At 38.2% G+C, this 14,871-nt stretch overlaps 1 protein-coding gene across 1 annotated transcript in view; it reads right to left on the bottom strand.

Moving 5' to 3' along the window:
• DIAPH3 (diaphanous related formin 3) overlaps nt 1–14,871 on the bottom strand; it is a 923,535-nt gene that overhangs the window by 807,033 nt on the left and 101,631 nt on the right. Inside the window, exon 3 of the mRNA XM_042781617.1 lies at nt 13,795–13,971. Coding sequence (XP_042637551.1) covers nt 13,795–13,971 — 177 coding nt within the window. The remainder of the gene's footprint in view (nt 1–13,794; nt 13,972–14,871) is intronic.

Here is a 14,871-nt window from a genome sequence, read left to right on the forward strand (position 1 = left end):
TTTTGTATGCAGAATCTGTACATATAACAAGAGACAGGCATTCTAACAGAACAAGGGGATACTGTGTTATTTAAAATCAAGAAAGGTGTGCATCAGGGTTATATCATTTCACCATACTTAATCTGCATGCTGTATGCTGAACAAATAATCTGAGAAGTTAGATTATATGAAGAACAACACAGCATCAGGATTGCAGGAAGACTCATTAACAACTTGTAATATACAGAAGACAAGTCGAATGGGAGTTGTTCGCTCATGGACAGTTGTAGACAGCACAACAGAATCCCGATCCACAGAAGAGTGTCTCTTTTCCCAGAATGTCCATAAATATATTGGAAGCAGGCCACACCCCTAGAGAAACTCCCTTTCAATGGATTGGCTGCTCAAAACATACATCTGATCCCATCATGGGAACAACCCACACCACAATTGCTTAAACCATACAGAACTGTGGTACAGCCAAGTTTACACACAGCTCCAACTACCGCAGTCTAACCCTTGTCAACTTTGTACACATCTTCTTAACCATATATAATCTCTAACAAGGACACTTATAAAGTCTTATTTGCACCAAACATGATACACTAACACACGTACAACCGAAACACATTAACCTTATTTACATTTCACAGCTCATAACAGAAGGAAACAAAAATATTTGATGTACATATACAACGAAGAAATATAACAATCACAGTTCTCATTTCTACAACTGGTCACATGGTTGTAGCTGATATTCAGAACTACCTTCTTCCACCACCCATTCTGTATTTCCCTTGCCCTGAGCAAGCACCTCAGCTGGTCGTGGTTCTTTGCCTGGTGGGATGACCCAAACCTTCGTTCCTGAAGGGTCTGGGCCATTAGCAGTCATATCAGAATTGGGTTGTTGTTATTTTCCATTGACTTTAATCTCAGGGCATGGTAGTACTAAGAGACATCCTAAAAAATCTCCTGTATTCAAGACATATTCTTCTTTACATCCATTATGTAAAGCCAACCCAATTTCCCCTTGGTAATCAGGATCTATCACACTAGATAGTACAATAATGCCCTTTCTTGTTAACTGCTCACTCACGGACAGTTGTATGCAGCACAACAGAATCCCAATCCACAGAAGAGTGTCTCTTTTCCCAGAATGTCCATAAGTATAATGGAAGCAGGCCACACCCCTAGAGAAACTCCCTTTCAATGGATTGGCTACTCAGAACATATACATCTGAACCCATCATGGGAACAACCCACACTACAATTGCTTAAACCACACAGAATTGTGGTCCAGCCAAGTTGACACAGCTTCAACTACCACAACCAGGTTATCCGGAGGACCTAATCCCTGGAGAAGGAGATCATGTTTGGTAAAGCAGGGGGTCAGGAAAAAAGAGGAAGATCCTCCATGAAATAGATTGACACAGTGACTGAAACAATGGGCTTAAACACAGCAATGACTGTGAGGATGACACAGGAGCAGGCAGTGGTTCATTCTGTTGTAAATAGTTTTGCTGAGTCACAGCCAACTAGCCAGCACCTAACAATAATAAGACAAAGAAACAAACCATAAAAAGACTGAGAGGGAGTTCTGGTAAGATGATGGAATAAGAAGATAAACTACACAGACACTCTTCAACAAAGAAAATGGGAACCAATTAACAGATACGGAAGATAATCCTGGAGCCCTGAGCTTTGAAAGGAAGGATACAGAAGTGGACTAAACTCCAACTAGAGAATAACCTGCATGAACACACTGAAAAAGGAGACATAACAGAACTGTATCTGTCAGTGATCCTGACAGCACAGACACCTGGGATATTGCCAAGTAGTTTTAGGACCTGAGAATTAACCTAAAACTCAGCTCTGATAGCCAGGGGCTGCACAGAGGACTGCACTGGTGGCCTGTGAACAAAAGGGGAAGAAGCAAATAGGGAGATGGGCTAAGTATTGTACTTTTGGTTGTACAGAGGGGGCAGCCATTTGAAATGTTTACAAGCATTTCACCCATTTTGAATATTTAAAACAACAGTGTTTTCTCAGATTCCAGGGACCTAAGAAGAGGCTCCACTTGCCAGGGACCACAAGGACATTCTGGACATGAATGACTGGAAAGGTTTGATAATCTCCTTATTATTCTTATACCCCACACCCTCTTGATGAATGGTGATGCAGCCATGCCTCACTCCTACCCCCCTTCTGGGTCAGAAAGAATTCCACCCCAGTCTGTGTGATCTGACAGAGCCTGGATATCCCATCCTGCCCAGACTTTTTTCCCTTTTTTTTTCAGTTTGTTTGTTCTTGTCTGTTGTAATTTTTTTTTTCCATCTTTTATATTATTTCTTATTCTTCCATTCCCAGGTTCTAGTTTTCAGCTTTTTCTCTCTTCCCTATTCCTGATTCCCATCTTTTTTGTTCTTGTGGTTCTCCCCATTCCTTGTTTTTCTTCTTGCATTTTCCTCATTTTTTCTCATTATTCTCCTACTCTACCTCTTTTACTTGTTGCCCCCACCACAGATATTGCAGGGGTCATTTCTTTTCTTTACTTTTCTTTTTTTGGTGACCGTTCCCATGTGTTTATGCAGTGTGTTTTTTGTCCGCATGCTTTTACTATTTGATGGTATTTCGATCATTGTTTTCTTCTGAGTGGGAGACATCAACTGTACCCATATGATGCAACCACACCCACACCTCCTGCAGCTCCACTTACTAAGTAAGGACCATCACTTCTGTCTCTACCAACTGGACAATGATAAACAACCACAAAAAAGAGCCTGAGTCACCTGTATCTGCTCTTCACAAACAGTTAAAAGAGATTGAAATACAACAGCATTACAATGTCTCACAGACAAAAGACTATCACAGTCCACACAAAGAAGCAAGAGAAAGTGGTAGAAACAAGGGAGCAGGATAATAACCCAGAAAACATCCCTGAGGAAGAAGCAGCATTGGAACTCCCTGTTAAGGAATTCAAAAGAATTATACTTGGTATCTCCAAAGGATTGAGAGACAAATCAAGGGAAATACTGACAAAATTAATGAAAACATAAACAAAACCCTAGAACAATTTCGGAGGAAAATACAAGAACACAATGACAAAATAAATGAAAAATTAGAAATGATACAAAATCTACATTAATCTATAAGATTAATACTAATCAGAAATGGATAACACATTGAAAGGGCAGAGGAGTAGAATCAAATCAATAGAAGACAGAATTAATGAGATCGAAGACAAATACCTGAATACTTCTTTGGAAATGGATCAATCAGAAAAAAAATAACAAAACAAAGAGGATAACCTACATGTAATTGGAATTCCAGAAGAGGAAGAAAAAAAGAAAACCACTGAGAAAAATGTCCAAAATTTGATGGAAGAGAACTTCCCCAATATGATGAAAGATGAGAATATATCCCTCAAGAAATCCAATGAACCCCAAACAGGATAGACCACAAAAGAAAATTATCAAGATATAACATCATCAAACTCATCAAAACCAAAGACAAAGAAAGAATACTGAAAGCAACAAAGGAAAACCAAAAAGCTACCTACAAAGGGCATCCAATAAGACTAAACTCTGATTTCTCAGCAGAAACCATGCAAGTGAGAAGGCAAGGGGGGTGGTATACATAAAACCCTGAAAGAGAAAAATTTCCAACCAAGAATTAAATACCTGGCAAAATTGTCCCTCAAACATGATGGTGAAATTAGGAGATTTCCAGATGAGCAGAAATTAAGGGAATTTTTTAAATCCAGAACAACCTTATAAGAGATACTAAAGGGAGTCCTTTGAACATCTCGAGAACCAATAATAGCAAACAACAACTGACCATTAATACACAAGATGACATAACCCAGAAACCAACACAACCATGGGAGTAACCAAAGTAAAATAAGCTTACAAGAACGTAATCAGGGAACCACAGACATCAATTGGCAAATGAGGATAACTACAAACCAAAAAGAGGGAAAAAACAGTGTAATTACAGAATTTCTAGATGGTGAGGAAGTCAAGAGACTTGCAAGATAGAATGGACTGTTCTAAACTTGAGGAGAAAATAATAAATCACAGGATAACCTCAAAGAAAAATGATAAACCTTCATCACAATAAAAAAGACGACAAGCACAAATATTTACCAAATACAAAAATAATAGCAACAAAGGAAATGATAAAACAATTCATATACATAATGATCTCAGCACAGAAAATTATATGGAACAAAGAAACCAGAGACACCATGAAAAAACACGTAACAAAATGACAGTAACAAATTCATACTTGATGACGATTACACTGAATGTTAACGGATTAAATGCACCTCTAATTGCAGACTGGATAAGAAAACAAAACCCATCAATATACTGTCTACAAACACACCTTAGAGACAAAGACAAAAATGGACTAAAAATTAAAGGTTGGAAAAAGATATATCAAACAAATGACAACCATAAAAAAGCAGCAGTGGAAATATTAATTTCTGATCAAATTGACTTTAAGACAAAAACCACCATAAGAGAAAAGGAAGGACACTGAACAAGAAGATATACCCATAATAAATATCTATGGACCCAGTGAAAGAGCCTCAAAATACATAAATCAGACTTTAACAGAATTGAAATGGCAAATAGACAACTCCACAGTCATAGTGGGAGACTTAAATATACCACTTTCAGTGAAAGATACAACTGGAAAGAAACTCAACAAAAACTCACAAGAGCTAAACAATACAAGCCACCAACTTGACCTTATAGACATCTACAAAACACTTTACCCAACAACAGCACAATATATATTCTTTTCCAGTGCACATGGAACATTCTCCAGGATAGACCATATGTTAGGCCATAAAGCAAGCCTTAATAAATTTAAAAGCACTGAAAGACTGCAAAGCGTATTCTCAGATCACAAGGCTATCAAATTAGAAATCAACAATAGGAAGAAGAATGAAAAAAGAGCAACCAAAAACTGAACACCTTCCATAAGAACAACTGGGTAAGAGAAGAAATAAAATATGAAATTAAAAAATTCCTTGAATCAAATGATAATGAAAACACCACATAACAAAATCTTTGGGACACAACAAAAGCAGTGATCAGAGGCCAATTTAAAGCAATAAATCACACATCAGAAAAGAAGAAAGAGCCAAAATCAATACCTTAACCCAGTATCACCAAAAAGTAGAGGGGTGGGGAGAGGCAAGAAAACCCTACAGTCACCAGAAGAAAGGAAATAATAAAGATTTGAGCAGAAATCAATGCAGCAGAAAATAGAAAGAAAACAGGAAAAATCAACAGGACTAGAAGCTGGTTTACTGAAAATATTAATAAAATTGACAAACCACTGGTAAATTTAACAAAGATACAAGATCCGCATCTGACACCATACACTAAAACTAACTCCAGATGGATCAAAGACTTAAATGTGAAACTTAAAACTATAAAGTTCCTCAAGGAAAAACTAGGGGCAAATTTAGGGTCCTTAATATATGGCATAACCCACCAGCCACTCCTCGGAAGGAAGGTTGGGCAATCCTACTTCCGTAGTGATACTGCCTCGGAAACCCAAGGAGGGGTCGCTATGAGTCGGGGCCGACTCGATGGCAAATAACAACAACAATAACAACAATATATGGCATAGAAGCTCTGGTGATGCAGTGCCTAAGGCATTTGACTGCTAATCAGAAGGCTGGTGGTTCAAACCCCCGGGCCACTCCTTGGAAGGAAGTTTGGGCAGTCTACTTCCATAGTGATACTGCCTTAGAACCCCAAGGAGGTGTCGCTATGACTTGCATCCGACTCAATGGCAGTGAGTTTGGATTTTTAATATATGGCATAAATAGAATATCAAGCATAACCCAAAATGCACAAACAGCAAAAGATAAGATAGATGAATGGGACCTTCTAAAAATTAAATTTTTACATGCTTCCAAAGACTGCTCAAAAAGAGTCAAAAGAGAACTTACAGATTGAGAAAAAATATTTGGCAATGACTTATCTGACAAGGGACTTATCTCTAGAACTTATAGAAAACTCCAACACCTCAACAACAAAAAGACAAATAATCCAATTTAAAAATGTGCAGAAGGCATGAATAGACACTTCACCAAAAAGGAGATTCAACCAGCCAACAAACATATGAAGAAATGCTCCCAATCATTACCCATTCCAAACAAACCAAACTCACTGCCACTGGAGTCGGAGCTGAGTCATAGCCGCCCGTCCTTGGGTTTCCTGAGGCACTATCACTACAGAAATAGATTGTCCAACCATCCTTTCAGCCTTCTGGTTAGCAGTCAAATGCCTTAGGCACTAAACCACCAGAGCACCTCATTAACGATTTGTTGTTGTTGTTGTTGTTGTTATGTGTCCTGGAGTTGGACCTGACTCATAGCAACCCAGCCTTGGGTTTCTGAGGCAGTATCACTATGGAAGTAGATTGCCCAACCTTCCTTCCAAGGAGTGGCCTGGGGGTTTGAACCACCAGCCTTCTTGTTAGCAGTCAAATGCCTTAGGCACTACACTCAGAATTAACCATTAGAGAGATGCAAATCAAAACAACAATGAGATACTCTCTTGCCTAAGCACTAGCAGCAAAGATCAACCAGACAGAAAATAACACCAGCTGGTGAGGATACAGAGAGATTGGGACTCTCATACACTGCTGGTGGGACTATAAAATGATACAATCACTGTGGAAACAGTATGGTGATTCCTTAAAAAGTTATCATTAGAAATACTATTTGATCCAGCAATTCCAAGATTGGATAATCTACTTCCACAGTGATACCGCCTCAAAAACCCAAGGAGGGGTCACTATGAGTCACATCCGTCTCAAAACAGTGAGTTTGGTTTTAGGTTTTTTTATCCTAAAAAAGTAAGAGCCAGGACAAGAACAGATTTATGCACACACATGTTCATCACAACACTATTTACGATAGCAAAAAGATATAAACAACCTAGGTGCCCATCAACAGAAGAATGGATAACCAAACTATAGTACATACACACAATGGAAGACTACGCAACCCTAAAGAATAACGTAGAATCGGCAAAACACCACATAATGTGGATGAACTTGGAGGACATTACGCTGAGTGAAATAAGTTAATCACAGATGAACAAATATTGTATTAGTCCATTATTGTAAAAAGTCATGGAAAGGAAATTTTCTTTGTTGGAGGGGAGGGAACACTGCTAGATAGGTAAAGACAAGTATTGATTTAGGTGAAGAGAAGGGCAATATACCAAATGTGAATGATCAACATGGTGACATTGAGGAAGAGGAAGATATAGAGAGGTGCATGGGAGGTACAGACAACAAAGATGAACCCTTCTGCACATACAGTACTGCATTGTCAGTGAAGGCAAACGTGGGTATATGGGTGGATAGATGGGTAGACAGGATGAAGTATTAGGTGTGCATATGCAGGGGGGAATGTGTCCATGACCATGTATTGGGTTGGCAGACAATGTTTCTACAAGTGTAATTGTACGTTCTGTAAGAATTCCCAGTATACAGTAGAGCTGACAAGAGACAAGGTTGTAGTCCCTTCTTGGCCACAGCCATCTACCCAGAGGGAACGAACAGTTGGACCTGTGGGCTTGCAACCATGGTCGCAGGGGACATCAAGCTCAATTGGCATGACATACTACACAAAAACATTGTTCCACATCTTATTTTGGTGAGTAGAATTAGGATCTTAAAAGCTTGCAAGCAGCCATCTAGATGCAACGATGGGTCTCTCCTTGTCCAGAGCAAAAAAGAATGAAGAAAACCAAAGACGTGAAAAAATTAGTCCAAAGGACTGGTAAATCATATGATCCTCAGCCTATGACTATGAGACTAGAAGAACTAGAAGGTGCCCAGCTATCACTGTCAACCACTCAGAGGGGAATCCATGTAGTCCTGGACAGAGTGGGAGAACAATGTGGAATAAAACTCAAAATCATTGGGGGGGTGGGGGACCAGGTTTGCTGGTCTGATTGAGTCTGAGGGAACCCCTGAGACTGCATGTTGTTGTTGTTGTTGTTTGCCGTCGAGTCGACCCCGACTCATAGTGACCACTCCTTGGGTTTCAGAGGCAGTATCACTACGGAAGTAGGATTGCCTAACCTTCCTTCCGAGGAGTGGCTGGTGGGTTTGAACCGCCAGCCTTCTGGTTAGCAGTCAAGTGCCTTAGGCACTATGCTACCAGAGCTCCTTTGAGACTGCATATAAATTACAAAAGACAATCAAAACTCTGGAAATGGATCCCCTCAATACTTTCCAGGATTACAAGCCTCTTGAAAAGTCTTCAGATACAGTTTGGAGAATACAACTCCTATTTGAAATCACTACTTTGGAAACCCTCTCAAGACTCTATAACTTCTTTCGCATTGTATGTAAAAATAGGTAGATTTTATTTAAACTTCCTCATTTCATCCTATTAGTTTACATACACAGGGAGGGGATCTTGGTGGGGAACAAAGGTAGAGGGGAAATGTAGAATAACTAAAACTTCATTGTCTGGTTTTGGTTTGAAGCTATTTATATCTGTTTCTCTGAGGAAAAAGGAATATACCACATAGGCCATAGCTGTTTATCAGAGTTCTTTGTTTTGAAATTCTAAATAAAATAATCAGTTATATAATTAATAAAATGTTCACTTTTCTTTCCTTTTTGATTGCTCTTTGTGTAATCTTTGTACGTTTAAGAAGCCAGGCCAGCCAACCTGGACTTCTGACTTACATAATGAGAAGAGCAGAAAAGCCAGGTGGGAAAAGAGAAAACACAGGCTCCAAAGAGAATCTAAGTGAGGCAAGCTTGAACTGGAAAATGGAAGAATCTTTCTTGGATGAAAATTAAGTGTTTATATTACGCTAGGTTTTTTATTATCTGAAAGCAATTTGAAAGCTATGGGACCTGCTAGGGATTTTACCCAAAGGGGCTGTTGTTTGCCGTCAAGTCAGCCCCAACTCATAGCGACCCCTCCTTGGGTTTCCGAGGCAGTATCACTACAGAGGTAGGATTGCCCAACCTTCCATCCAAGGAGTGGCTGGTGGGTTTGAACCACCAGCCTTCTGGTTAGCAATCAAGTGCCTTAGGCACTATGGGCTGGTTTGAAGAGGCAACAACTGGAAAACAAGTCATTTCAGCTTGCATTTACTATGTTCACCTCATTCAAAAAACATTTACCAATATCTATGATGAGTTCAAGAGTAACCACTAAAACTGACTTGCAGAAATCCAGGTTGTATATTTAATGATGCTCACACAACTAGTTAAGATCCAGAGGATACAAAGATGATCTTCAGTTAAATATTCTGCTTTCACCAAAAGACAAATAAGACAAAAAGTTTTTAAGAAGTATAACTAGAAATTCACTACTACATTAAGAAAGCACACACTAACTAGCACACACTAACCAAAGACCCAGTAATCACTTTGCTCAGTAAATGTAAAATGAGTACAAATATTGAGGCAGTCCCCAAGTTATGAATATCTGACTTATGGGCAATTTGTACTTACTTACCCTTTAATACTGTATAAATTTGCACTCACTTTAAACCAAATAAACCAACCCCTACTTGCAACAAATCCTTGATCACAATCACCATTTACTTGCTGCAAGTTCAGCTTTCAAATCATTGAAAAAGCTTTGAGCCTTTTCTTGCACTAAGGTGTGGCTAAATAAGTACTGTATGGACCTGTTAGATTAGGAATAGATCTCCTTCATACATCCAGGACTTCCTGTACTTGGAATTCATTAAGTAAGCAATTCAGCATACTGTCTTTAAAAAGACTGTATTAAAGGAGGAAAAAGGATGTTCTTCCTAGCAAACCTTTTACTTTATCTAAAATTTATTTACATATTTTTGTTGTTGTTGTTGTTGTTATGTGCTGTCCAGTCCCCGCCCCTCCTTGGGTTTCCGAGGCAGTATCACTACAGAAGTAGGATTGCCCAAACTTCCTTCCAAGGAGTGGCTGGTGGGTTTGAACCACCAGCCTTCTGCTTAGCAGTCAAGTGCCTTAGCCACTATGCTACCAGAGCAAAAACCAAACCCACTGTTTTTGAGTCAATTCTGACTCACAGCAACCCTGTCCGACAGAGTAGAACTGCCCTGTAGGGTTTCCAAGGCTTTATGTCTTTACGGAAGCAGACTGCCACATCTTTCTACCAGGGAGTGGTTGGTGAGTTCAAACCATCGACATTTTGGTTGGAAGCCAAGCAATTAACCACTGTGCTATCATGGCTCCTTTAGATAATGTTAAATAAGAAGAATTGTTTTTTAAATTCCATAATGACAAAAGTAAGATGCAAATTTTAAATGGTATGAAGCTTAAGTACAACAAGAAAAGGTTAAAATGACTGATTTATTATTGAATGTTGCTTTTTCAAAAGAATTTTTGTCAATAAAAATGTTATAGAAATATACTAGCCAAAAATCAAATCCGGTTTAAAGCTAGCATCTGCACAGATAAAGAAACAGCTTTAAATTTCCATTACCATAAAATATGGTATTCTTAAAAGCCAGAGAAACACCACTAATGCATATTTAAATAAGAAAAAGACCCGTCTCAGCTTCAAAGACTCTTGGACTTCAGAATCATCAGCAGGTTTTCCCTACAATTATGATATGGTCAAAGAATAAGAAAAAGAAGAATAGAAACTTCATTATTTTAGAAAATGTCCTTAGTTGTGACTAACTCATTCCCTAACTAATTAGGCACCCCTAAGAAACAATTTCATTTTACTTCTGAGGAGTAAAGTGAGAGTTTCATTGGAAAAGATCTGCTGCCAACAGGGAGATTTGATTAAGGTTTAACAAGTGATCTGGCCCAGTCATTAAATATGTGTTCTGTAAATGCTTCAGAAATGTCAATATCCACCTGCCCTATTTATACTGCTAAAATTGATAATTGTACCTTTCTCCTGCCAAAGACTAACCAAAAAATATTTCTAAAGTGATCTTATTCAGAACAGAACACCATAAACTATATTCAGTATTTTCTAGGTAGTTGTACTTTTAACAGCTGATAATTAAATGTGGCCTCTGTAAATGTTTAACTTCAATGTGCTACTGGCTTAGGTGGCACTAATAATTACGATCCCCTCCAAAATTTTTAACATGGCAACTGTTGTTGTTGTTCTTGTTGTTGTTAGGTGCCATCAAGTCAGCTCGGATTCATAGCAACCCTATGAACAACAGAACAAAACACTGCCCAGGCCTGTGCTAGCCTCCAATACTTGAAAAAAGTTTTCCAGTAATGTATCGGTCAGTTTCATTGCTAGTCATAAGGTTTTCACCAGTCAATTCTTTGAGAAGTACATAGCCCTTCCTTCTTCTGAGTCTTTCTTAGTCTGGAAGCTCTGCTGAAACCTGTCCACCACGGGTGACCCTGCTGGTATTTGAAATACCAGTGGCATAGATTCCAGCCTCACAGCAATATGCAAGTCACCACAGTACAACAAACTGACGGGAAAGTGGTGGAACAAGGCAACTGGTAGTCACAAAAAAGAGTCTCACAGATAATTTAGGTGAGTGGTCCCATACAGGATATACATATGAGGAGCACTTTACTCTCTTGAGTCCTCCAAGGCAGTACTGAAGAGAGCAGAACTACCTTCATACAGACATCATCAACAGATGCAAAAGCTGGAGAAAAAAATGTTTTTTTTGTTCTTGGCTGAAATTATATCAACTCGTGGTGATAAAAGAGTTACAAAAGAGATAACCATGCATGGTTAACTAAAAACAAACTCAGCACTTCATCAAGAACTAACATAATAGCTAATGTTTTCCTAAACTATGACTCATACAAATAAATACTAATAAAAGGTATGGTCAGTAATGAAAAGTTAGAAATCACTGATACTAATGAAACATTCTGTGAAGTCCCAAACTATGTATTCTTTCTCTCCAGGATCTTCTGAAGCTCCATGTGTAATACTGAGCACAAATACTTGATGAGCAGAAAATAAGGCAATGTAAAATCAAAACTACCTACCATCCACCTATCAGTTTGTCCACTTGGTGGCTTGTGTGTTAGTATAGATACTGGAAGCCATGCCACCCCTATTTCAAGTACCAAGATCACTCATGGTGGACAGGTTTCAGTGGAGCTTCTAACTCAGACAGACCAGGAAGGAAGGCCTGGCAATCTACTTCTAAAAATTAGTCAAAGAAAATCTTATGGATCACAAGAGAACCCTGCCCAAGTCACTTGTTTTGGACATATTATTTATTAAGAGAGATCAATTGCTATAGAAGGTCTGGTGAAAAGAGTGAGGGAAACCCTTAGTGGGGTGGATTGGCACAATAGCTATAACAATGGACTCGAACATGCTGGCTATCGTGTGGCTGACACTGAACCAGGTAACATTTTATCATTGTACATGAGGTCACCATGAGTCAGAATTGACTCTACGGCAGCTATCTGTCAATGGCAAATACACCATAAATTTCAAGCAAACAATGAAGAGGTTATCTATTAACTTCTTTTCAAATTTCAAGCATATCTTAAACTCTAAACTAAAGAGGTAGTTGCAATAATTTCCCTTATAAGCAAAATATGGACAAGCCATTCAGAACCAATATAAGAAAGCTTTGTATAAGATAAATTACAACTCTGAAATAATACAAAGCTGATCAGGATGGCATACACAATAATCTGTTCAAATTATCATTCCAATCTAATTTTTCCAACCTCCTACTGGTCCTCCCATGAGTTATCTGTACCCTAGCTCTGTGTCTATGCTCATTGCTGGTCCCTCACATCAAAAGAATGCCCGTTTATCCAAATCCTATCTTCCTTTAAGACATGGCTCTAGTTCACTTTCTCCCTAAAACTTCCCCAGACTTCTAGAATATTTTTTCTATTTTTGTTTCCCTTGAAGCTAATTAACTATCCTTAAAATTAAGGTAATTTCTTTGTACTCTTTAGTTGTTTAAAAAAAAAAATCATTAAATACTACCTTCTGGCATTTCTTATTCATTTAATTTTTCAGTGTTTGCTGTGAACAGAGAGATAGCTTAGGGGTCATGAATGCATCAGAAAGGACACAGGGAAGAAATAACTACAGTGAGGAAGAGGGAAATTGCAGCTGTTATATTGTGGGTAATTGCAGTCACTGTCATGAAACAAAATGCGTATGAACTGCTGCATGGAAAATAAATTTGCTCTGTAAACTTTCACCCAAATCATAATAAAAATTTTAATTAAAAAAAAAAAAAAAAGAAGAAGAAGATTATAGCCAAGCCAAGAAAGCCCTATAGACCTCGGGGGACATGTAAGTCAATTGGCATAATATAGTTCATAAAGATAATGTTCTACATCCTAGTTTAGTGAGTAGTGTCTGAGGTTATAAATGCTTGAGAGCAGCCATCTAAGATACAACTATTGGTCTCCTCCCTTCGGGAGCAAAGGAGAATGAAGGAAACCAAAGACTCAAAGAAGCAATCAGTCCACACGACAAGTGACCCACTTGAACCACAACCTCCTCTAGCTTGAGACCAGAAGGATTAGATGGTGCCCAGCTACCACTGCCGACCACTCTGACCAGGGACACATTAAAAGTTCCCAGTTAGAATGGAAGACAAGTGTAGAACTGCTAAAGGGGCAAGGAAGAGGCATCTTTTGACCACTTTTAACTACATAAGAGGAAAACAGAATTGCCATCAGTAGCCCAAGGCCTATTCCCAAGAAGCCAGACATCCCACTACCCTCCAGCCCTCTTACCAATCTTGACAACAACTGCCCCTCCTGTGGCACCCACCACCTCTTTGCTGGGTTTGATAATTCACTGCAGTGAATTAAAATCCTTACCATCATCTTTTCAAAAAGCTCTAAGACTTCGTTCTCTGTCAGTAGCTTTGCATTGCTTTCCATCATCTCTGAACATGCTGATGAGTAATCATTACTTGCAAATGCAGTCTTAAGGTTGGAAAGTGGTGGTCTCTCTTTCTTGCTCCCTGGAATTCGTATGCTGGCAAATTTGTCCAACTACAAAGAAAGACAAAACAGCACAGATATAAATATTTCCTTTCCCAATATCACTTATCAAATTTATAAAATGAAAAAAAAATGAGAGTTAATTACATTCTCACTGCGATCCCAATGAGAAGCATTCCGCACTGGAAATTATTAAACAGAAAAATAATCCTATAAACTAAAAAGGAAATGAAAAGTTTTCAGTAGTCATTCAGTCTAAAAGAAGGAAACAAATCCATATAGACTCAAAAGACTGTTACTAATAATATTAAAAGCATAGAATTACAGCACTAAAATTTAAGTGGCCAGGTAATTGTTTACTAAGCAGTTTTGCAAATGTAATTTAGCTACTTAGTGGCAGCAATCAAACTACTTCTCAGTTCTTCCAGTTTGCACGTGTTCCAGTGGCCTTTTCATAATCATTCTATCTTTTGGGGAAAAACAAATTATTTAGAAATGTTGAGAGCTTAATTCTACTTTTATCTTCATATCTTGTTGGCCTGACAAACAACACTTTTCTCTTTGCTCTGGTTAGCCTGTTTGAGTTTCATTTACTTCTGTAGATTGGGGTATCTAAAACCTTCAGAAATGAAGCTAAAATTTTGTTCTAACAGCATTTCTTATATACTTAGATCATCAAATAGTTTTCTGATACTTGAAAACGCAAAAGGTATTATTTTAAACTCTTAATTCCAGAGCAAATTTTCAATCATTAAAAATGGTTTATTTTTTTCATTCTTTCCTGACAAAGAACCCAGACTCATAGCATGTTTTATGTAGCAACTCAAAAAGCAAAAAGTCTTTAACTAAATTAGGTGTTAAAAATATATGTAAATGGATAACCAAACTATGGTACATACACACAATGGAATACTATGCAACGCTAAAGAATAACGTAGAATCTGCAAAACA

The sequence above is a fragment of the Orycteropus afer genome, unplaced genomic scaffold (genome assembly GCF_000298275.1).
Source record: "Orycteropus afer afer isolate SDZICR_OR568_19922 unplaced genomic scaffold, OryAfe1.0 scaffold00138, whole genome shotgun sequence".
In the NCBI taxonomy this organism is placed as follows: Eukaryota; Metazoa; Chordata; class Mammalia; order Tubulidentata; family Orycteropodidae; genus Orycteropus; species Orycteropus afer.